Genomic DNA, 21,868 nt, shown 5'->3' with positions numbered 1-21,868 from the left:
AGATGCTAATGCTATTTACAGGGAAGGGGGAGGCTGGAGTAGGTTGTGCGGTGGGAGTGACAAGGTCATTTTTCCTCATGTTTTTTACACGTGTAAATTTTGAGATGCCCCTCATTTGGCCAAGTACTGATGTAATACACACAATTAGCTACATGAGGCTAGAGCTCAGAGGAGAGGTTGGGCTACAGACATAAATTTGGAAGACTCAGACTGTGGGTGGCATTTAAGGCTGTAGGAACTGGACATGATTACCAAAAGACACAATACGAATGGAGAAAAGAGATCAGAGGACTGAGTCCTAAGGTAAAACATACAGGCTGGAAAGAGGACAAGTCAAAAAATGAAATAAAGGGGATTGATAAGACAGGAAGAACACCATGAAAGTATGGCAACCTAAAAGCCAAGTGATGGAAGTATTCTGAGGAGGGCTTAAGGATCAGCTAAGATAAATGCTACTGAAATGCTGAGTAACAGGACTAGGAATTGATTAGTGGGTTTTGTAAGGTGGAGGTCTCTGGTAACACTAAGCAGACCGACAATCTGGGAACAAAAGGTAGCATGTGAACCTCTTGATAGGTTTTTCTGTGTGATCCTAATGTTTGTTGTTAGAGGCCAGGAGAACAAACATGCCTTCTCACATCTAATTCCTTGGTGTTTCTTGCTGAGAAATGTGAGAAACTAAGTGCAATGAACCGTGGATCAGGCACGATCTGCTAATTCCTGAACCAGCACCATGGAGTAGGAAATGTGATAATCTATTTAACAATTTCTGAAAGGTCTTAGAGATTACACTATGATAAACCTGTATAAGAGGATTATTCTTATTTGATACAAAATTTGCCTTTGAAATTATTTTGAAATAAAGAAACTAATGTTTAGAAGTTGATGTTTGGGCCAACTGATTGGCCTTTGAAATTGGAGGCAACCACGAGATCTGCTGTATTCAAACCTGAGCTGGACAAGCTGAATAGAGGACAAAGAGAGACTACATGCATTTTCCATGGCTGAACTGCCTGAAGCTCAATAGAATGACACTTTGCAGAAATTCACACTTTAAAAAATTATTCACAGATTTTTGAGGACTAGGACTCATGCGAAAACTTAAGTATAATATAAAAAAATTCCGTTACACATAAAAGTTAGTTTTCATTTTGCAAACTCTAGTGTTAACTTTCAGGACAAAATTACTTCTTTAAAATAACTTTTCTTTCTAAGAGCATTACAGAACATTTAAGGAAAAAAAGTTAAGAGAGGAAAAACCAAATTTTTTTGAGTTCCTAACTTTTCCTATGATAGGTAAAATTGTAACATATGTACAAGTTTTAATCTGGCTTCTTTAGCGTTTTTGAGATAAATATTTCCACATGCAACTATACTACTGAAGGAGAGGCAGGGTGGTACTATGTGAAAGCCTGGGCTCTGTTATCAGCAGGCCTGAGTTTAGGTCTAGGACCTAACAGTATGTTATCCTTGACTGTAAGCCAGGGTTTTCCTTATTTCAAAAATAATATACTTCTAGAATTATTGTGAGGACTAAATGATATAATTTGGCACAAGGCAAGGCACAATAAAAGTTGTTACAACTTTCTCAGAGCCAGTGTGAAAGTCACCTGCACCACTGTGGAGATAAAAATTTGTCTCCGTGTGTGGCAGAAACTAAAACACTTGTTGTCAAAGACTCTAATGAGCACCAAGACCAAACACAAATAACTAAATTAAGATACACTTATTTATCTCAATGCCTGCCCTTGTAATGATTTGTTAATTCCTAACACCTAGATCAATCAACATCTATTTTTCCTAATCCTGCTTATACTACTAGGAAAAAAAAAAAAAAAAACAATTAGTAATTATCCTGTCTTCTGCCAAGACAAATTCATGTTTTCGACTAGGCCCTCCATCAACCCTATTAGGAAACTGTTTTAATAATTCTTGGGTGACTCTCTATACTATACCATATAGCATCTGTGGTAAACATCCTCCAAGCTATCCTTCAATGATACCTGCTTCCTGATATCTATGCCCCTGTATAGCTGCCTCCTATTATGAATAGGGCTGACCCATGTAACCAACAAGATACTGCAGAAATGACAGTATACGCCTTCCAAGGATGAGTCATAAAAGATATTGTGCTCTTTCTTGAAGTGCTTGCTCTGGAGGAATTAGCTTGCATGATGCGGGACACTCAAGCAATCCATGAAAAGGCCCCCGTGGGAAGAACTTGAGGGTTCCTGCCAACAACCAGTATCAATGCCCAGGCAGGTGAAGGAATCACCCTGGATCTTCCAGACTTAATTGGGCTTCAAATTACTTCAGCCCAGCTGACATCCTGATTGCAACCTCATGAGAAACCCTCATGAGCCAAAACCACAAAACTAAGCTGCTACTGAATTCATGATCCATACAAATTGCCAGTAATAAATGCTTATTTGCCTACTATATTCATTCCTTTATTCAAGTATTGCTAGTTGTGGAGACTCTAATGGAACAGAAAGACTCACAAAGAGCACACAAATGCATAATCACAGAAATAAATACATAGTATCTGTGAGAAGTATTCTGTAAAGAACAAGGTGGAAGGCTAATTTAGATTTGGAGAAGCAGAGAATGTCTCTTCCAGAAAGTGATGGTTGAGATCAAAAGTAGAAGGGTTTTACAGAGGTAAGGGCACATCTAGGTGCCATACTTTAAAGCCTGCCAAATTGCCTTTTTTTACGCATTTTACTGCACTTCACCAGCTCTCCTCTAAAAAAATGTCATAACTCTCCCTTCACAATATCTGACCTCTCCTTCCCCTTGGTCCTCCTATTCTCAAAAAAATTTCCTACCCCATTTCTTCTTCAGACACCCACAAAACTCCTTGTTCCACCATTCACCTTTATAGGCATAAATCTGTTTTGCAATTCTATTTCCTTTTCTCTCATTCATTCAACCTACTCCAGTTTTGCTTCCGTCTCTGGTAACGATGCTAAAACTGCTTTTTCAAGGTCTAACAAGGACTAAACAAATGTCAAATCCAGAAACTTTTAGTTGCATTAATTATTGATCATTCTTTCAAATTCTATTACCTTCTTTGATGGTACACTACTGGTGATTCTCCTATATCTTTAATCACATCTTGTCCATATATATAATTTGTTGGACCTTCTTTCCAGATCCTAAAAGTCACTGTGACCCATAAGATATTGGGTACTAAATGAGTAATAAATACAGTTCAGAGCTCTCATAGTTTAATGGCATTATAGAAAGTGTCATGGCATTTGACAAAGGGTAAATTCCTTTTAAGCTCCATCTCTGAGCAGAAATTGATTTTTCTCACCAAAGAGAGATTTAAATCTTCCCTTTTCTCCAACACATCAAAGCCAAGGGCATCCTGCCTAGGGCAGGAGGAAAATCTGATCCCTGATGTTTAAGGTATAGTGGTTCTTAACATTCTTAGGGCCACTGACTCCTTTGAGAATCATATAAAAGGTCAAGACCTTTTTACCATCCAAAATGTGAGTACATGATGAGCCCACACAAGCACGGAGTTGCAAATAAATTTGAGAAGGTTCCCAGACTCAGAATGAGAACCTCAGTGATAGGAAGAACACAGAGTGCTCAGGTGAGGGAGGGGGAAAGGGTAGAGTAATCTATAGCTAAAGCCAGAATTTTGGTTAACAGTAAAGAGGAGCAAGACTTTCCACTATCAGTTGATCAGTTCTGTACTTTGAACAGCTTTATAAGCAAACACTAAATCCTAGTATTAAAGGCTCCTGAGGCAAGACATCTATATGTTCAGAATCAAAAAATTCTACATGAGACAAACATAAAATTTCAGAAGGGATCATACCTATTTCCTCAGCCATACTATGTTCAGGGTTACCTTTAGTATCTTCATGAATGAGGACCTAAATACAAAGAGAACACTCTCTATATCGTTTATAATTCAAATGCATTATGAGTATAAACCATTCTCGTTACCCTGCGGCTCGTCTTTTTTCTCAATATTGTCAACGTTTAGGTTAAATGCTCCTTTTTTCTTTTTTTAAACAAATCTTCCAATCTTTTAATGTAAGAAGTCCTCTAAATAATGCTTTATATGAATAACTGGATTGGCTAGAGAGGTTTTTATTGTTTAGGACTAAGTGGAATCAGGCAAAATACCCTGGATCATGTCTCGGCATAACCTGGCTTTTGTCTGGATAAAAAGAAAATGGTATCATTTAAAAGAGAAAAACAGGAACTTTAAATCTGTTTGCTTGTTCTTCAATATGCTTACATTGATTAGACAGACCTGGATAAAAGTATGAAGAGAGCTGTCCATGCTTTTGACCATTAATTACCAGCTCTCTTTCACTGTGTTTGCATTAATTACAGGCTTGCATTCTTTATGCCTTGTATTCCAATATTTAAAACTTCAGGGTACATTAGATATTTGTGTATAATACCTTCATCCCAACATCAAATCTATTATAATATTTAAAAATCATTCTACGCAAAAGGAAATAACTTTTTTTTTTTAAAGTTACTTAGGTTGGGGAAACAAACTGAAGCCGTTAGATAGGCCACCAATAAATACAGTATAACAAAAATATTTCTAAGCGGGATCCCTGGGTGGCGCAGCGGTTTGGCGCCTGCCTTTGGCCCAGGGCGCGATCCTGGAGACCCGGGATCGAATCCCACATCAGGCTCCCGGTGCATGGAGCCTGCTTCTCCCTCTGCCTGTGTCTCTGCCTCTCTCTCTCTCTCTCTATCATGAATAAATAAATAAAATCTTTAAAAAAAAAAATATTTCTAAGTGGTGTCAATGGCCTATGTCAAATTTAACATAGTCATTCAAAAATATCCAAAGCACAGGCTCCAATGGTGAGTCCATAGTACCATCTTCATATTTAAAAAAAGTTTACTGTATTAATTATAAGTACTAATATATTGAACTATTTGGAACTTAAATTAGAAATTAGGGTTATACTCTTTAATACTGTATGAATTGGGAATTTTATGATGCATATCTTAGCACAAAGTGGCTCTTACACCAACTCTTACTAAAATTATTTTTTTCAATTTGTGATTGCTCCTTCCCATATTTCATAACATTTAAAAAAACTTAAGTAAAATCATGACTCGTTCAAACGTAAAAATGAATTAAACGTTCAAGTCACAAGAGAAGCCTGCAGGTGATACATAAAAGGAATCCCAAAATTGAACACATTAATAGATAAGGAATATTAAAATGAATGTACAAGAAGGTAACTTCCACGGAATCTCTAAGAGGACAGAATCTGCACGTCTGTAGACAAAAATCACTTAGTATTGACATTAGTCATCTATAGTTTGCAGAGTTGTAAAATAATTTTCTTGGAATGGCTTTCTAGACAGAATCTAGATTATGCAGTTTTCTACTGAAGCGCACATTTTTTTCCCCCCTTTAATGATATAACGCACATCCCCTACGGGAGATAGTAACCGTCCACACCCACCTAAATACTCCCTTCCCCGCGAAACTTACTGAAATGATAGTCTGTTGCCACAATATCCTCCCTTCTCATTCATCCAGCCCACAGTAATCCTGTTTCAAAACACCTACATCTATCTACAGTCTCATCACATCCACTCGCTACTACTGCAGTTTTCTTGAATGTGAAAGAATGACTGGCTGCACATGTCTTACGATTGCAAAACACGTCTGAAAACAATCGGGTAATTCTAGGTTGGCTGCAGATATCCCGTTCAACAAGCGAAGGCAGGGGCTTACTTCTTTCGTACTGCTCTACGCTAGCTTTAATTTTCCACGACTACAGACGTCGAAACTCGAGTTTGAACATTTCTGTACAGCCCAAGAAGAGAAGCCCGACAGAGCTGCAAGAGGGAAAAGCTCATGTGTACCTGTGACAAGAGCACCTCAACCTCAATTACCAGGCAAGGAGGAGTCCGCCGAGGGCAGTTCCCCCTCAAGTGGCCAGGGAGCGGAAACACAAAGCCAGACCAATGTCACTCCAGGGACTGCAGGGATGCGGACGACTCAGCATCCTGGGCTTAGCCCCTACTCAGACCTGACTCGAGCCGCCCTCGGGCTGTGGAACCTCGGGTGCCCGTGCACTGCAACACACACTCGACCCTGGGCTGGAGCCTGCAGGAGTCCCTGCCGCCCTGCCCCGCCTGCATCACGGAGCAGGCCTCCCAGTGGCCGCGGCGCCGCGGACCCTGGCGCCCGGCTCTGCCTACCCTGTGTCGTCTGGCCGACAGGTCTTCCCCGACAGCGACAACGCCGCGGGCCAGAGGAGCCCGATTAGCCGCTGGGGACGAAGAGGCGGGCTCATCCTTCCAGAGGGCGCACGGCACCAACCCTCTCCACCCGCACCCCCAGCCCCGGCCGAGTCCGAGCACCTCCCGCCGCGCCCCCCGCCGCCCCGCCCCGCCTTCCCTCCCGGCCCCGGTCCCGCCTCTCACAGCACCCCGGCGGTCCCATCCGGGCGGCAGCCGGGCCGATTAAGCTCCCCGTAGAAAGCGGCCGAGCGGCATCCCCGAGCACCCTTGGCCAGGAGCGCGGCGGCCTGGCGCGTCAAAGTCCCGGGAGGCAGAAGTGACCAGCGAGCTGCAGGAGCACGGAGCCGCCAAACGCCGGCTTCCGCTACCGGCCGGCCGTCACCAACCAGAGTGCGGCCTGACGTCATTTCCTCCTCGGAGGCCAAAGGAATGCCGGGCGGAAGCGGGTCCGGAGCGGAGCCGGAAGGGGTGGGGCCTGTGGGCGGGGCCAGGCGGCCGGGAGCCTCGTGCCGGCGCAGGTGAGTGCCGTGTGCGCCCGGCGGTCGCTCGCCCCCGCTAGAGGCCTCGGCGGCGCCAGCAGCAGATGAGACGCGGGCGTTTGCGGCGGGCTGCTGGGGTGTGAAGGGGACCCCGAGCGACTGCGAACCTACGGTCGCCGGGGGCCACCCGCAGACGCCCGGGGCTGGCGCTTGGCCCCCGCCGTCCCGAGGATGCTGAGGCCGCGCGATCCGTGCGCGGGGCCCTCCTCACTGTGTCCTGACTGAAGGCTCGGGGTAGGGACGTCGGACAGGTCTGTAACTGCCCCCGGCGTCAGGGCATCGTGGAAGCGAGTTGTTGGGGGCTCGGTAGGTGGGAAGTTGGGGTGGTAGGCCGCGGAGGAAGGCTAGGCGGTGACCCTCTCCCCTAGGCGGGGAGATCCGTGCACGTGAAATACAGAAGACCAGAGCCGAGGTGTTCGAGGAGTTCCAGGTGTTCGAATGTTGAGGCCACGGAAAGGCCTGCGAGAATGGTTTGGCCTCGGAGGAAGTGGGCCTCTGGGGGTAACACCGACTGAATACAATAGGTTGACCGGACAGTGCACGTTACTGTAGGTGAGAGCAACAGTAGGACGAAGGCAAGGTGGCAGGGCAAGGAAGGAGACCAGCTGACCCCACAGGGACCCGTGGAACAGAAAGCAGTGGAAAGAGCAAAAAGAACCCTACTTCAGAAAACCGATGAGTTAGATGGAAGTTTCTGACAAAAGACGGGGCAGAGGCAAAGAGCAGTTTGGCTTAGTGGTTAAAAGAAGAGGTTTTGGGATTTGACTGGATTGGAACCTGGCTTTGGCGCTTAAAACTAGGTCCGTGACTTTGGGCTAGCTACTTCACATATCTTTGCATAGCTTCCTTGTCTGTCACATGAGGGGTAAGAATAGTACCTACTTTGTAAGGTTATTGTGAAGGATTTTTATATTTGCAATATTCATTTAAAAAATATTTTAGAACATGGGCCTGCCCGGGGGAGGGGGGGGTGGGGGGGGTGGGGGGGGTGGGGAGCTCCGCTCAGGTGGTTTGGATGCCTACTAGAGTTTGAGAACCACGGTGCAAGAATGTGTATATCCCTCATGAGGTTAGGGATTTTATTTTACTCAGCACCGTGCCTTGTGTTTAAAACAGTGCTTGCCTAGTAAGGACACTAGGATTACAGTAATTGTTCACTGTAAGTATTCTCAGACTCAATCTGTCAATCTCGGTGTAAAACTTTGATGGCGGTTGAATGAACAGAAGTGGATTGTTTAGCTGCTTTGGGGCCATATGTTAGTTATTTGTGAGGTGGGCACAACAAGGTGACCAATTTAAAACTCAAGGAGTGGGGGCACCTGGGTGGTTCAGTGGTTAGAGCGTCCTCCGCCTTAGCCCCAGGTGGTGATCCTGGGGTCCTGGATTCAAGTCCTGCATTGGGTTCCCTGCAGGGGGCCTGCTTCGCCCTCTGCCTGTGTCTCTCATGAATAAATAATAAAATCTTTAAAAAAAAAAGAAAAAGAAAAACTCAAGGAGTGAAGGCTTATGTGTTGAAGTCAACAGCAAATAAAGAATGTAGATGTCCAAGTATTTATGTCAATGCTTTATCCAGAATAAATAAAGGTTAAGAAGCCACACATTACAGGCTTTACTTGCATGATTAAGTAGTTGGTGTTTGCTAGCCTAGCAGAACCAAGGCTCCCAGTGAACTGACTTTTCTTTGTGTGTGTGCACAGCTGCCTCACCTGTGGTATCAGACATGGGGCTCACGAAGCAGTACCTACGCTACGTTGCCAGTGCAGTCTTTGGCCTTATTGGCAGCCAAAAAGGTAATATTGTCTTTGTGACACTTCGTGGTGAAAAAGGACGCTACGTGGCAGTACCAGCCTGTGAACATGTTTTCATCTGGGACTTAAGGAAAGGAGAGAAGGTAAGCCAGATATTAACTAGGTTGTAACTAATATGTAGGTATTTGAGAAATAGAGAGGCAGAACTGGAGCTGGTCTGATTTATCATGCCCAGATTTTTTTAAGTGTGTGCCCCTGAAAGAAAGCTTTCCTCTTTGGATCTAAGTAGCCAAGTATCAGGTTCTGTTGTGTTCTTCTGCACTAAATTCTGAAAACCATGACCAAATAGGAGCTTACCTCCTAGGTATCTATTTGTAGTATTTATGGGTAATTGTTCGTGGTCATTATTCCTGAAGTGTTTGTTTTTTTCTATCAGTTCTTTATGTTTCAAGTTCTTCTATTTGGCCCTCACAACCAGTTATAAAATATTAGGCATTTAAAAAGAGTGATACTCAGCTATGATGACTGAACCTTTTCTTTTTTTTCCCCCTTTCTTTTTTACTTCCACAGAGAAGGCCCAAGTTTGTTAAAGTAGGCTTTGATACTTTGTGTCACTGAGTTTCCTAAGCCTACCCTTCTGCCACACCAAATAACAGGCATTTTGATCTTGCCCATTCACTCTGTGACTCCCAAGAGGTTAATACTCTGATACTTGATCCTTGTTGATACTTGTTTGATACTTCTTTTCAACGAAGTAGGCTACATGGTTTTATCCCCCAGATATATCTGGGGGATATTTATCTGGGGGATAAAACCATGCAGGACCCTTGTGTCATACAGGTTGGTTTCTTTTAAGATGAGGTTCAATTAAAGCAAGGATGTGTTTATAACCCTTTATGGAAAATCATTTGGTGTTAACTTAGGATAAGGACCTGATACTTCATCACTTGGGAAATTTTTGTACAAATTATGCTAATGTAGAGCTTTGAAGAAAGTAATTTTACCCTTTCTTAAATGTTTCATTGCCCTGTACAAATAGTAATTCCTATATGAGAGAACTTGAGGTGAACTGCAGAATTTCATTATTTTTAATAGTAGTAAGAATGATTTGAAATTATTGATACTCTTAATTTTACTGACATGCTAACTACCTGTCCATTGTTTATAATTGTGATTTCAGATCCTCATACTTCAGGGGCTTAAACAAGAAGTCACTTGCTTGTGTCCCTCCCCAGATGGACTGCACTTAGCTGTTGGTTATGAGGATGGGTCTATCCGAATCTTCAGTCTCCTGAGTGGGGAAGGAAATGTGACCTTCAATGGACACAAAGCAGCCATCACTTCCCTGAAGTATGATCAACTAGGAGGCAGGCTGGCATCTGGGTCCAAGGTGAGACCTTGAATCAGGTGCCCAGATTTTAAACTAGTAAGGGAGTATAAGGCATGTGTTGGACAGGTTGTTCATAAAAGTGTTAGGTGAAACAATCGGTCTTTTGTGTACAAAACAGTGTAGATGGTGGAAATGGAGGGAGGAGGATGAGAATCAATTGGGAGGTTCATTTTGTTTCCTGTCACATTCTCTGATAAAAGCCTATTAAATACAGGAACAAGATGAGGATGCTCCTGATAACTATTGTATAACATCATTGTAGAAGTGCTACTCAAAATAGTACACAAAGGAAAAAAAAAACAGATGGGATAAGGAGAGACAAAAGTCATTCTTTACTGTTAAAATTGGTAGCTTTCCTATGTCTCAGAGTCATCAGTTAAACAACTATAAAAGATTCCATTTACAATAGTAAATTATATTAGGTAACAGAAAAATATTAGGAAACTATACTGAAGAATATAACAGAAAACCTGAACAGAGATACAAACCATATTCTTGAATGGGAAGACAAAGATACTAGTGTTTTCTACTTAATTTGTATAGTTACAGCAATTTAAGTGTCTCAGAAAGGTTTTGTTGTTGTTAGTTTAAGAATATGACCAAATTATTTAAAAGTATGTATGGAAAACAAATGAATCAAAAACACCAGAAGTTTGGGAAAGAAGAATAATAAAAGAGGACTGCTTTTTTTAATTTTTTTTTCAGAGATTTCTTTTTAGGAGTTTTCAATATTAAGATGCATTATGAAGTCCTAATTTAAAATGTGTTAAACTGGGGGCACCTGGGTGTCTCAGTTAAGCGTCTGCCTTCGGCTCAGATTATGATCCCCGGGTCCTGGGATTGAAGCCTGCCATCAGGCTCCTTGCTCAATAGGGAGTCCGCTTTGCCCTTTCCCTCTGCCTTTCCCCACTGCTGGCTCACTCTCTCTCTCTCAAATAAATAATGTAAAAAAAAAAAAAAAAAAAAAAAAAAGGTGTTAAACTAATCCACTATCAATATAAACTAGGTAGATTATTGCAACCAAATGGGAATCCCAGACTCAAATCCACTTTCATATTAGTGTATTTTATTTTTATTTATTCATTTATTTGACAGAGAGAGAATGAGCAGGGGGTAGAGGCAGAGGGAGAAACAGGCTCTCCACTGTGCAGGGAGCCTGATTTGGGGCTCTCTCCCAGGACCCTGAGATCATGACCTGAGCCAGAGTCAGCTGCTTAACCGACTGAGCCACCCGGGCACCCCTAAGTAGTGTATTTTAAAAATGACATTTCTGATGTATATAAAAATGAATTACTTATAAAGCAATACTTAGACAGTTGGCTAAGTATGCAGGGGGATAATGTAAGTTAGCTTTATGCCATCTACCAAAATGAGTCACAGATTAAAGACTTTTGTATTGAAGATATTTTAAGCAAACTAAAAGATATGTTAGTAGATATTTATCTGATACCATGGTAGAAAAAGACTTGAAGCATATCAGCAAACAAAGAAATCGTAAAGGAAAAGATTGATAGATTTAATGTTTACATTTGAAACATTTGTAGATTTAAAAGAAATAGGAAAATTGTTAAGAGTAAGTCCTAAGAGAAAGGCACATGATGTAATGAGCACGGGTTTTATATAAGACGGATGAATCACTGAACTCTACCTCTAAAACTAATGATACATTATCTGTTAATTAATTGAATTTAAATTAAAAACAAACAAAAAAGAAGAGTAAGTCCTAGAAAGAGTTCTCACATTGAGGATTTTTTTTTCCTTTTGTCTTTTTTCTTTTCTTTTTATTTTGTGTGAGAAGATAGATCATGCTGTATGTACTCATTACTTATACAGCCATGTATGTCAATTGTTTCCCAATGAAACTGGGAAAAAAGTTAAAGAATATTGAAAAAGAGGAAGTATTTAATATTTTCAATATAAAAAGGATTAATATCATTCATCTCTTAATAAGTTACAAGCAAAGATCCAAAGGAAGACGAAAGACACGACTTAGCATTTCAAGAGAGATACCAGTGGCCAGTACTCCCCACAGAGTATGGGTGGAATTTCTCATCAGTATTCAGAAATGTAAATCCAATAAATACTGAGACAGCATTTGTAACTTCTGAAGTTGGCAGCGCTTTTTGAGAAACTAATAATATCCAGAGCTGAGGAGATGGGAAAACTGGCCTTGTCATTCATATCCTTGGTGGATCTATAGAGTGATGCAATTTAAATTGATCGCCTTGTCATGATGAATTGCAAACTTTAAAAACAGAAATACCTTTTAACCTAAGAATTTCCCTTTATAGTATTCTGATCCGAGGTATTCTACAAAGATTCATGTACAAGAATGTTCATTTCCACATATTTATAATAGCAGAAAATTGGAAACTATCTAAATGGCTAAAGTAGGAAAATGTTTAAATGGATTATGGTATATCTTTAGGATTGATTATTATGTGATCATTGAAAATGAGAATAATCTGGAAGGATATGGAAAAATAGAAATATTTTAAAATAATGGAAAAAGGTCGTTATAAAAGGATATGAATAGCATGATCGCATGCTATTTCTGAAAATAATCTAGATGTTGGATTGTAGTAGTATAAAACAACATTATCTACGGTGGTTATATCTGTATGGTAGAATTAAACGGCTGTTTATTTCCTCTAAACTTTTCTGTATGTTTTCTAAATTTTTAATGTAATAAAAATATTACATCCTATTGTTTGTCAAGGCCTGATGTGGTAAAGAAAATTCTTTGTATTATCTGAATCCTTTAGGACACAGATACTATCGTGTGGGATGTGATCAATGAAAGTGGCCTCTACCGTCTTAAGGGGCATAAGGACGCCGTCACACAAGCATTGTTTCTAAGAGAAAAGAATCTGCTAGTTACTAGGTATATAACATTTTCATTTCCAATTCTTTACTTTGTAAATGCATTGCAGAGGGTTTCAATAACAGAATTTGCCTTGATCCTTCCTCATTCATCCAGACTACCCTCAGGCACAGGTTCTAGCTTCTTCCTCTTCGGCCTTCTGCTTTCCTCTCTGCTTCCCTCTTCTCCCCAGTAGTATCATAGAAGCTATCCAGAGTTATTTCTAGCATTTTTTAATTCCTTTTCTGGTTCATCATTATTATCCTCTGGTATTAGCTTTTCCATGTTTCTTAAACTTTAACATGCCTTTTATAGAATGAGCGGTCTGCTTTCTGGATCCCTACAAAGTCAGGAAAGCAGAACAGAATGTGGAGGTGTGGGCAGAGGTGAATACCAAGTATTTGATTTGCCTGCCTTTTGAGAACAGATGTCCTTTATACGTAGGCCTTCTGAACATCTATTAGGGTGAACCATTTCAAATTTCCATTTATGTAGTCAAACATAATAGGCCAAATATCAGCAATTTCATATGATTCAACCTAATATAATAATTACCCAACCTAAGGAATGGCCACCCAGGAAGGTTTGTGATCCTAAGGTTTGCCAGCATTAACTAGAAGAACTATAGTAATGACTCAGAAGCAGTTATGAAGGAGTACTGAATGCCATGCCATTGATGGGTTAGTTCCCGTGGGATGGCACATTGGTGTGTCTAGGTTTTGAATGAGTCAGCAGTATATGAGGATTTTTGACCATGCTGGTGGGGAGGGGGTTGACCCCGAACCCCCTCATTGTACAGGGGTCAACTGTGTAAAAGAAAGGAAATAATGTGAGGCAGGATTGTATTGGAAAGACTTTATAAGTTGGATTTTTTGGGATTTTTTTTTTTTTTTTCCCAGTTTGGTCTTCAAGGAGGATTATATTAGATTTCTATTAGTGAAGAAACAAGGGAGAGGAGACATTTGAGGCAGGAGGAATAGAGCTCAGTGTCAGGGAAACTCAGCCAGTTAATGAGAGGTTTTGAAAGTGGTGCTGAAGAGCCTGATTTCGATTTTATAGAGAACCTTGAGCTAGTGAAAGTTTAAAAAAATTGAGATTATCTGATAGTTTATTAGATGTAATGAAGGCACAGGAATGGACAAAGAAACCAGATAAGCTATGAAAATAGTTCAGGCAGCAGAACTTAAATTCAGATTCGCATACAGAAATGAATTGGAAGGAGTCAAGGCCTCACAGAGGAGGCAGTTTCAGGATGTGGAGACCAGCTATACGTGGAAGCCGTTAGCAGAAGAGATGTGAGAGCTTTTTGTAGGACACTGGGGGAGCGTGGGTGCTGTGCTGATGGGCCACAGGTTGGCATCTTTATTCCTTGACACTGAATCCTGGGCTGCTTAAAGGTGAAACTTTGTATTTCCTACCTAATAATGGAAATTAAGACTCTTTTTAAAAAGTGAGGTGGAATAGTAATATTAGACATTGTTGCTAGGTATATCTTTTTAAAGGCAACAAATGTGTCCTTGACCTCCCATTTGCTGATTTTCCCTAATAAGATTTTTCTCCTTTTTCTTTTTTTAGTGGGAAAGATACCATGGTGAAATGGTGGGACCTTGACACCCAGCACTGCTTTAAAACAATGGTTGGCCACCGAACTGAGGTACATGTAGGGTCATGGGCCAAAGAATGGCAAGGCAAAAGGAAAAGATGTTTTCCTTCCCCGGGCGTTTCATGGCCCTTTGTTTTCACTACACACGATAATCGTCATGTACTGTCTTGAAAGACAGGTGGTGGAGGAAACACCAGCTGTCGGAGCAGATACAGCTGCAATGGCATTTAGTAAAAAGTGGCCTTGGATAAGTTTCTGATTCATGAATATGAGTTTCATCATTTTTAAATAATGTATCCACCTTTTTGATATGGAGGTTTAATGATACTGTATTAACAGTGCCTGGCCCGGTGACACGTAAACAGCAAGTCGTAGCCATTATAATAGTTCCCCAAATATAGGTATTTTCAATAGAGATCAGGGAATATTTTATATCTTTGCATCCTCCATGCTTTGTTCATACCAGGCTTTCAAAAACATACTGGAGTCAATGATGAGGAAAAGCAAAAGAGATTCCTTGACTGTTGATTCACAACAGTATTGTTCTTTTCATTGTTCTTAGATATCTGAGGCTGAAAATTATATAATAGACATCAATAGGATACCTTTTGTTTGCAAAGTATGGCTGAAAGCAAAGAAGTACCAGACTTAAAATCATCATTTGAGTGGATTCTAGTTAGGATTTTTGCTGAACAGCCATTATCTAAATTTAAGGGTAGGAAATTACAGAGAAACTTCAAGTTTACTTCATAAGCAACAGTTCTACCACAGGCTATATTTTCTTTCCAAAAGTGAGATTTCTTTTAGTGTATTTTGAAAGGGTTACCTTAACATTAGGTTTTGCAAATGCCAAAGAGATTTCACTAGTGGTAGTATTCTTAGATTTTTGAAATGTCACATTATATATCCTGGAGTCTCTTATAAATCATGTTATTTGAATCTTCTTATACTTTACAGGTGTGGGGGTTGGTCCTGGTGTCAGAAGAAAAGCGACTCATCACTGGGTCTTCTGACAGTGAGCTGAGGGCTTGGGACATAACTTATCTGCAAGAGGTAATTGCTTTTTTTTTTTTTTTTGGCCATGGGCAATGCCATGTTTTAGCAATGTCATAGGCTCATTGAATTTAGAATCAGTTATGATTATTGAGTAAGCTTCGGTAGTGCTAGAAGGAATTTTATCACACTGATGGCTTCCAACTTCTAATCAGAATTTTTCTCTTCATTATTAGCTCAGTTGCCCTCATTTATCTGAGGTTGAAGAAGGATAGTTTTAGGCTTACACCTTCTGGTGCTTAGTTGGTGGAGTTCTCAGAATGGTATTCCTGGACCTTTGGGTGTCCATGGATGGACTTCAGGATGTCTGTGAGCCTTTCCCCTTAGGCAAAAGTCTATGTAAAATTTGTGTGTGTGTATATAAACATAGATGTTCTGAGACTATAACTTTCTCAGATCCTCACAGATTTTGTGTGGAAAAAAGTTTATAGACCCCAGGTTTAGCTGGAGGCAGGTGTGTAGTGTTGTGTTCAGTAGCTATCCTGGTGCATTCTACCATAGTAGGCTAGGCTTTATCTTTTCATTTCTGGATTACCTTTGTAGTTCTCCTTGTCAGACTGGCATCTTTCCCCCAAAATATGGTAGGTAGCTCTTTCACTTAAGAAAGTTTTAAAGTTAATGAAGAGTCCGTCATCATTTTTTCACCTCCGTCTAAATCACAGTTGCTAAACCTTACTCTGTATATTTTGGGAAGTTGTCAGAGACAGTATAGTGGATATTGTTTTGGTTGCAATTCCGTAGTCAGTTTTTAATGTACCCTGGTTAAGTATCCTACTGTCGAAGAGGATTGATCAAAGAGAGCACTAAATGGAAGTTATTCGTGGCTATAAGGATGGGTTTGTAAGTCATTAGGGTTAAAGAGTCACTTCCTGCGACATATTATTTCAGCTTTTATTCTCCCATTTTTATAAAACAGGTAGAAGACTTAGAAGAACCAGAACCCAAGAAAAGTAAAGGGTCTTCCCCAGAAATACAGGATACACACGAGCCTGAGGATGGAATCCCAGAGACAGATGAAACTCCTGAGGATGTAATTCCTTTTTTTACTTTCATTTGAGTTCAGTTGTGGGAAAAGCGAGAACTGGAGATTATTTAATTTAAAAATTTGGCAGTTATCTCCATTTTAGGGAATATCTTTATCACCTGCATCTCTTATAGAATCATATGTTTTCAGAGATTTGTATTTAACCTTGGTCTTCTCCCTTGCTTCTTCCATAGCGTATCCTTACATGCAGAAAAGTTGGCTCCCTCATGCGGGAAGGAAGGGACAGAGTTGTGAACCTTGCGGTCGACAGGACAGGCAGGATTCTAGCTTGCCACGTGAGTACCGGTTGTAGGAGACAGCTATAGGCACGGGGCTCTTCCTTTCAGAAACTGGTGCTTGTTTTATATTCAGTGTAGAGATTAATTCCCCCCCCCCCCTGTCATATTAGCAATTCAATATGTGCTGCTGTATAGACCTGTAATCCCTAGCTTCTATTAGCATAACACAGTAATAGTTACTATAGTTGTTCTTATTGTTAGCAAGCATTAAGTGTGTGCTTTTCTGAGCAGTTTTAAAGCATTACCTGGCTTCCACTTTGGTCTTCAGAGCAATGCTGGGAGTAGGAAATGGTATTCCCACTTCACACATAAGACAGCAGTCCTGGAGACTGTAGTACAACCAGTAAGGTTGAAAGAAAAAGAAAAAGGAACATTATTGTTTAGGTCTTACTGAGAAAAAGCTATGTTACAAATTGCCTGTCCTGGCTGGACTCAACACCAACTTTTGCCTTTCTAGGGAACTGACTCTGTGCTAGAAGTGTTCTGCGTCCTTTCCAAAGCCGAAGTTCAGAAGAAAATGGATAAGAAGATGAAGAAAGCTAGAAAGAAAGCAAAGTGTGTTTTGTTTTGTTTTGTTTTGATAATTACTATTATTAAAGTATCTTGGGTGGGCCACACAGTACTGACAGAAAAACCATGGCTTCTTTAAGGAAATAATTACTGTGTTAGTAATCACTGTTCAAAGCTAGAGAAGACATCATGGAGTGCTGATAGGCCGTGTTTTAAATTTCTGCTCTCTAGTATGGCTTCATAACTAGTATATGCTGAGTTGTGAGCTCAGAGTCACATAGAATTAGAAAGGCTATACAAATCTTTAAAAATAGTTTCTAAATGATTTAGTTCTCAAGCCAAAAGGTATCTTCAGTGACAGCAGCCCTTACAGAAGGAAGTTGGGTCACATAATGCTCGGCTTGGGGGCTGTGAGGAGAAGAACTATAAAACTGACATTTGGGTGCAGTATCACCTTGGAATAGGTGTTATAGTAACCACAGAAATCTGCTGTTCTACAGTGGTCGAAATTTATCAAGACTCAAATAAGTTGTCACCTGACTTGGTAAATCTTTTGAAACCTCTGATTTATTTGACATGGTTGGATTGAGAAGTGCTGCTTAATGGATCCTCTGTAAAGTCTTGAAGATAGAAAAGTTAACTGGTTACATTTCATTGGAATAATTTGAATTACAAAGGCTTACTTGCCCCAGGAAATTTCATGGGGTGTTGCCTTCAGAATCCACTTGTTTAAAAAAAAAAAAAAAAAAGAAAAAGAATCCACTTGTTGAAGGTACCCATTAAATGGAATAAAAGTTTATGACACTGGTTCCCAAAGCATTTCTACTCATGCTGCGTTATCTAATTCTCATGGTAATCCTGTGTGATGAAGTGACTCCCAGGATCATGCAGGTTGTGGGTCTTGGAGCCATACCTTGACTCATGTAATAACAAAGCTGCTTCTAGAAAAGTGATAGCATGATTGTCTTTTTTTCCCCCTCTAGATTAAATTCTTCAAAAGGCGAGGAAGAAGACCTTGAAGTTGATGTCAAAATGACTCTGCAAGATGAAATCCAACGGGTGGCTAATATTAAAACTTCTGCCAAAATCAAGTGAGTAAAAGTATAGAATTTGAAGTACCTGAGAGCAATATTATAGAAATAATAAGCTACAAACTTGTATTGGCTTTTTCATGCTATTTGTAAGCGGTCTAGAGGAGATAGTGATCATGGATATCTGTCCTCACCATGGGCCCACTTACTCATCTCATATTTGTTTTATTATAATAACCGTTTCTATTTGTTTAGTCGTCTTTTCTGCTGCCATTAAAAAGAAAAAATCTATGTCCCGTGTTCCAAAACAATTTGAGGTCACTTAATAAAAATTATATACATAAAAGCAAGATACATGTCAGATCCAATATCTGAGCATAGGTCTTTTTTACTTTAATACTCAGCACTTACTGTAAAATTCTTTATACTTGCTCAAACGTCACATAGATTGAGGACACGTTGTGAAGCCTCTCTACTAGAAAAAGTTAACCTTGTGAGTGAAGATGGTGGTAAGAACATTTATGAATTCTTTTCTCATGCAGATCCTTTGACTTGATTCATTCACCTCAAGGAGAATTAAAGGCAGTCTTCCTGTTGCAGAACAACTTGGTGGAATTGTATTCCCTGCACCCATCTGCGCCTGCCCCTCAGCCTGTCAGGACCAGCAGAATCACCATTGGGGGACACCGCAGCGACGTGCGGACACTGTCTTTCAGCTCCGATAATATTGCCGTCCTTTCGGCTGCGGCAGATTCCGTGAAAATATGGAACAGGTTTGTGAAATGGTGCTCTCCATCACTTTATCAAGCTGTCTTTTCTTCCCTGTGAATGAGGTGTTAGTACTCTGGACAGTTAGTTGTTAATCTCTTAAGGCCCTACATTATAATTCTCTCAGCATATATCTTGACTGCAGACCTGTGGAGTTTAGAATAGGAAATGTTGCCTTTTTAAATTTGATGCCAAAAAACTCCCACAAGCTTATTCCACATCTGAAGCTTGTCCCTATACATGGCTAGAGAAAAATGTGCAAACAGACTGCTTACTCCTTAAATTCTAGTAGGCTCTGAGTACTGCCCAGCTTTTTACTTAATCTCCTATATGACCTTACCTTTCTGACCTCTAGGTGTTAGAATACTTTAGGGTAGTCTTTAAACCCTGTCTCTGTCTACACTCACTTTCTGCAGCTTTCTCTATGCTGATGACACATAAATTTCTTTCTCTGGCCTCAGCCTTTCCGTGAACATCAAACCCTTACACCCAAGTCTTTGGTTTGTATCAACACCTGGATGTCTAATTGGGCATCTCCATTTTTTATATGTCCCAGACAGTGCTTGTGATCTTATTTCTCCCATGATCTCCCCGCGTGTTCCTGCAGACATCCCCATCTTCTTCAAAAGTAATTACTTCCTTCCAGTTGTTCTCCCCCAGATGCTTGTGGCCATTCTCTCATATCCTATGTCCAGGTCACTGGCACATGCTGTGAGCTCCACTTTCAGAACTTAGCCAGCATCCAACTGCATGTCACCCGTGCTGCTACCACCAATTCCCATCTGCCCTTGCCTCTCCCTGGAGTCGGCGTGATAGCTTCCTGACGGATCTCTGCTGTGTGCCCCACCATAGCCCATTCTCCATGCAGCTGCCAGGGTGCCCTTCATAATGGAATTGGTATCACTCCCAGCAATTCCACCTCACTCTGCCTAGAAGCCATAGTACTCACAGACCTCAACTCTTACTCCTCTCCCCTTCTGCCGCACAAGAGCCCATTGGCCTTTTCTCATCTCTTAAACACAGCAAGAACGAGCCCCTGTTGTGGGGGTTGCGCTCCTGGTCTTTGTCTCTGGAACCATCTTCCCCCTCACATACAGGCTTTCTCCCCATCTTGTCACTGAATGGCAGTCCTGCTCCTTCACTGCCCCTGCCCTCCCACCAAGTTGTGTCTCTGCAGCACTTGCTATCACCTGTCAGATCAGTTTGTGTTTGCCTTGTTCCTGAAGAATGTTAGAGTTTACAAGGTTCAGGGCCATTTCTATTTAACACACTGTTAAACCTCCAGCACCTAAAATAGCATCTGCCATTTGTTAAATGTGGAATGAAATGAGCATTTGATGTAAATCTGTTGAAGGGATGAATCTTTGTAGTCTAATAAAGTGAATTTTACTTGTAGAGATACTTAATAACAGGCTAATTCAACTTGTAATTCTGTGGGCTCAATTACTTCTTTATGGTGGCACCTTGGGCTCTGTTGAGCTCAGCAGATGCTTTTTTTGCCCTGCTTTTACATGATCTCTGTTCCTTAGAATTAGGAAGTCCCTACAAAAGAAAATAAGTGCCATTTAAGTTTTTCTCTCTTGACTATAATTGTGTCTGAGGGCCCAACTGTGTGGCTATGTGTGTGTTGAATGAACGCACTGACCTCTAAGATGGAGAAGCAGGTTCTCTTAATATGCAAATTCTTTATTCCTTCTTTCTCACAGGGCCACACTGCAGTGTATCCGCACAATGACCTGCGAATATGCACTGTGCTCATTCTTCGTACCTGGTGATAGGCAGGTGGTCATAGGAACAAAGGTACACTGAGACTTTTTCTTGGAATTTGGAGGCTCTTCTACTCAGTATTCTTAAAGTTGTTTGAGAACTCGGGTCCTTCTTTTGCATATTGGAAATGAATGAGAGCTGGCTAATATGAGACGGTCGGTAGTTTATTGCCCTTTTTTTTTGAGGGGTTTTTCTTCTTAGTTTTGTTTTCTTTGTTTTTAAAAAATCAAACCTTATGTCAAATTGTGAGGAAGAAAATTACAGTCATGACCTTGAAATAACCATCATTCATGTTTTGGTGCTCGACTTTTCATGAGCACATATGTAATTATGTTTTGAGATGGACTAATGATAAAATATACAAAGTACCTAGTATCATGCTTGACAGGTAGAAGCATTCAATAAAGACAGACTGACCCATCCTCATTCCCAGTTGCTAATCAGATTGGGAGATAAACGTGCAGGAAGAAGCAGACACAGATTTGGATTCAGATTCTCCCCCTTCTAGAATGGGTAATTTGGAGCAGGTCTTGAAATTTCTTCTGGTGTTTCCTTATCCATATAATAGGATGACATGTGCTTCTTCACAATGGCTTTTACACTACATAAACCTAGGTTTGAATTCTAGAATTTCCACTCACAAGGCATGAGAACTTTGGCTTTGCCCCTATACATCTTGGTTTTCTCTTGTAAGATTAGGTAAACAACCTATTTCACACAACGGAAAGCACTTAGCACAGAAACTGTTCATAGTAAATAACTAGTAAATGAGAGCTGGTAGCAGAACTACTGGGTAGTAGGAGTAGTAGCTGTGAAAATAAAAAAGAATATGTCTATGGAGTACTTAAAAGTATTTTGCAAGGATTTGTCATCGTTATCCCCCTAAACTTGTGTCATATGTGCATGATTGTTTAATTAGTAAACATCAGTATCACAATGGGTATTTTTTTTGCCCAGCTAAACATGTAAAATAAGCCAGGGAGGTTTTAGGATCAGTGTCAGGGAATAAACATTAAACTCTAAG

At 40.7% G+C, this 21,868-nt stretch overlaps 2 protein-coding genes across 5 annotated transcripts in view; one reads left to right on the top strand and one right to left on the bottom strand.

Annotated features, from left to right (window-relative positions):
- Positions 1 to 6,672, bottom strand: part of GDAP2 (ganglioside induced differentiation associated protein 2) — a 59,623-nt gene extending 52,951 nt beyond the window's left edge. The window contains exon 1 of one of the 3 annotated variants that reach the window (XM_025994650.2): positions 6,433 to 6,672. The gene's annotated coding sequence lies outside the window, so the exon portion shown is untranslated. Of the gene's footprint in view, positions 1 to 3,832; positions 3,886 to 6,207; positions 6,400 to 6,432 lie in introns of those variants that run through there. The other 2 variants (XM_025994651.2, XM_072766780.1) reach the window with 2 other exon arrangements.
- A 5-nt stretch (positions 6,673 to 6,677) lies between these two features.
- Positions 6,678 to 21,868, top strand: part of WDR3 (WD repeat domain 3) — a 28,768-nt gene continuing 13,577 nt past the window's right edge. The window contains exons 1-12 of one of the 2 annotated variants that reach the window (XM_025994654.2): positions 6,678 to 6,767; positions 8,486 to 8,679; positions 9,717 to 9,926; positions 12,692 to 12,810; positions 14,365 to 14,443; positions 15,350 to 15,445; positions 16,362 to 16,475; positions 16,664 to 16,765; positions 17,226 to 17,323; positions 18,262 to 18,369; positions 18,852 to 19,082; positions 20,784 to 20,877. In XM_025994654.2, the coding sequence (XP_025850439.1) occupies positions 8,509 to 8,679; positions 9,717 to 9,926; positions 12,692 to 12,810; positions 14,365 to 14,443; positions 15,350 to 15,445; positions 16,362 to 16,475; positions 16,664 to 16,765; positions 17,226 to 17,323; positions 18,262 to 18,369; positions 18,852 to 19,082; positions 20,784 to 20,877 (1,422 nt within the window). In that variant the 5' untranslated portion in view covers positions 6,678 to 6,767; positions 8,486 to 8,508. Of the gene's footprint in view, positions 7,040 to 8,485; positions 8,680 to 9,716; positions 9,927 to 12,691; positions 12,811 to 14,364; positions 14,444 to 15,349; positions 15,446 to 16,361; positions 16,476 to 16,663; positions 16,766 to 17,225; positions 17,324 to 18,261; positions 18,370 to 18,851; positions 19,083 to 20,783; positions 20,878 to 21,868 lie in introns of both variants that reach the window. The other variant, XM_025994652.2, reaches the window with a different exon arrangement.

The sequence above is a fragment of the Vulpes vulpes genome, chromosome 8 (genome assembly GCF_048418805.1).
Source record: "Vulpes vulpes isolate BD-2025 chromosome 8, VulVul3, whole genome shotgun sequence".
Classification (NCBI taxonomy): Eukaryota; Metazoa; Chordata; class Mammalia; order Carnivora; family Canidae; genus Vulpes; species Vulpes vulpes.
Note: the sequence above shows the minus strand (reverse complement) of the source record. Positions and strands in the feature narration are given on the sequence as shown.